Below are 2,226 nucleotides of genomic sequence, written 5' to 3'. Positions count from 1 at the left end.
TATTTCAGACAGCCACGATGCGGTGCTGAGATTTAACTGCGCTCCGACCGACAGGTTTGAGAAGTTCGTCGGTAACCGAACAGACTTTCGCATGGTCAACACACTCATCCCTTCGCGAAGGTGCCGACCGGAATTCTGGAGCGAGAACAGCACGTCCATGTTCAAGCACGGAAGATTGGTCATTAGAAACATGAACGCCATCAACTTGACACCGCAAGGTTTAGACCTTAAAAGGGATACACATCATGCTTTTGAGAACTGGATCAAATACCGGAAGACCTTTCCGAACAGGACTTTGCCTTTCATACAGAGGCCTAAATTTGGACAGGATCTCCAGGCCGAAGTGATGCGCTTCTGTGACACCACTAGACTATGTAACAAGACCAAGTGGAGTCCAAGCACAGGGATATTTGGTGAGGATTACATTTTCATTGAAACAGAGTGGGTGATATCAACTTCATTCTCTCTACTTATTTTGGAAAATTCATCTTCTACAGCTCATGCCTTTTAAACTTTGAAGCTTACCTTACAGGGTAACTGTATCTTGTATCGAATACGAAACTGCGATCGACTCTAAAATCAATTACTATTAAGGGTATCAAGAACTTTCGTCGATTAAGACATGAACGGTTGGTATATCCTTCCCGAAGTTTTTTTTCAACCTTTATTTAACCTGTGTGTATCAGTACAACTCTTCGGCCTAAAGCCGTTTTTCAAGAGGTCAAGGGGAGGTAGGTCAGGGGTCTTTGCAAATTCTCCAGTTCAGTTACAATCAATCGTAGAATTACAATATGAATATATACAATGTATACAAAATGTAAACACTATCTCGGTTCGTATATCTCATCAGTATCAGACATCCAAGTTCACAAATTTAGTCATCCTAAGTGACTTGCCGCAGTCGGTTTCTAAAAGCTCTAACTGACGTGGCCGTTCTCAGATCAGTTGACAAGTTATTCCACAGTAATGAGCCTGAGTAGGAAGTTGTATGTATTTACCTTACTGTTTAGCCGCTTTGCCCTTTTTTTGGATGTGGAATGGCTCCAATCATCCCGGGCGTGGTGTTTTGCAGGTGTGGTGATGATGATGCACCTCTGCGACTGGGTCCGTGTCTACGAGTTTGTTCCCTCCAACAGAGACAACACAACGCACGTCTACTACTTCGACGAGAACTTCGTACGGCCGGGAGGCGATAGACACTCCTACAACCAAGAGCGAACTTACGTCAAAACGTTGTCACTGACTCCAGATACAGACATAGAAGATACCGGCGTTGTGCTGTTGGAAGGACTCTCTCGGATTAGCTGCGGCTGATCCTGTTAGGTCTTGATTTACTATCGCTAGAGCCGTATACATGCTTAGTCGAGACTATATGTTGCGTGCACTTGTTCTTAACACAGCAGGAAAACTGAAGACATAACGAGAAAACGAGGTGACTTTAAAACAATCAGGTGGGTCGGATAGAGATGGTGCAAAGGCGAGCAGCCCGGTATGTTACAAACAACTTCCATCGTACAAGCTCTGTCACTGACATGATTGACAAGCTTGGCTGGCAACCCTAGAAAACCGAAGGGGGAATGGGAGAGATTTTGCTACATTGTATAAGATCATCCACAACGTCATTTCTGTGCCGCATGCGTCTAGACTTGTCCCGGCGGCTCGATGCTCCCGCCGCACCAACCACGCTCTTAAGCTGCAGACCATGCCAATGCACTTGTCTTGTCTTTTACACCCACAGATTCAGTTATTTATGTTTCTTAGTGTCTCCTTCTTCAGTTACCCTTGTTTTTATTTGTACGGTCACCTATTTTGTAACTAACACATGTGCAGCTGCTCGTAATCCGACGCAAATCGGGCAAAGCAGTATATGAGATGATGATAAGATGATGAATGCATAGTTCACTTGCTGTGAAATCATATTTTGACTGCCAAGTGGACCTTTCTGTAACACTGTGGTTACATCATTTCCCCCTTCAGTTTCTGTATTCAAATAGCTAAGCTACAGGATGAATAGTTTATTGGCAATGATAGAGCAAATCATGACACTCGGAAGTAAAAACGATGTGTTTATTGTTTTCAGTTATACATGCCTACTTTGTCAAAACAACATTCTAGAAAAATCTCTTTCGACGGAGCTATAAGGAAACTGTACACGGGATATAATCCTATGTACCCGAACTCGAACGTATACGCGCTAAGGTAGTCATGTCTAAATCACTTTGGAAT

General features: G+C 43.5%; 1 protein-coding gene across 1 annotated transcript; it reads left to right on the top strand.

Annotated features, from left to right (window-relative positions):
- Positions 1-4: 4 nt before the first annotated feature.
- LOC109469540 (beta-galactoside alpha-2,6-sialyltransferase 2-like) lies at positions 5-1,573 on the top strand (the record flags this gene model as incomplete). The annotated part of the gene is made up of 2 exons (XM_019768071.1): positions 5-413; positions 1,073-1,573. Coding segments are annotated over 2 exons (651 nt in total), but the record flags the coding sequence as incomplete, so codon positions are not given.
- Between the last annotated feature and the right edge of the window lie 653 nt (positions 1,574-2,226).

Source organism: Branchiostoma belcheri, unplaced genomic scaffold (genome assembly GCF_001625305.1).
Source record: "Branchiostoma belcheri isolate BF01 breed outbred unplaced genomic scaffold, Haploidv18h27 scaffold207, whole genome shotgun sequence".
Lineage (NCBI taxonomy): Eukaryota > Metazoa > Chordata > Leptocardii > Amphioxiformes > Branchiostomatidae > Branchiostoma > Branchiostoma belcheri.
The sequence above is the reverse complement of the archived record's forward strand: the minus strand, read 5'-3'. Positions and strand labels throughout refer to the sequence as shown.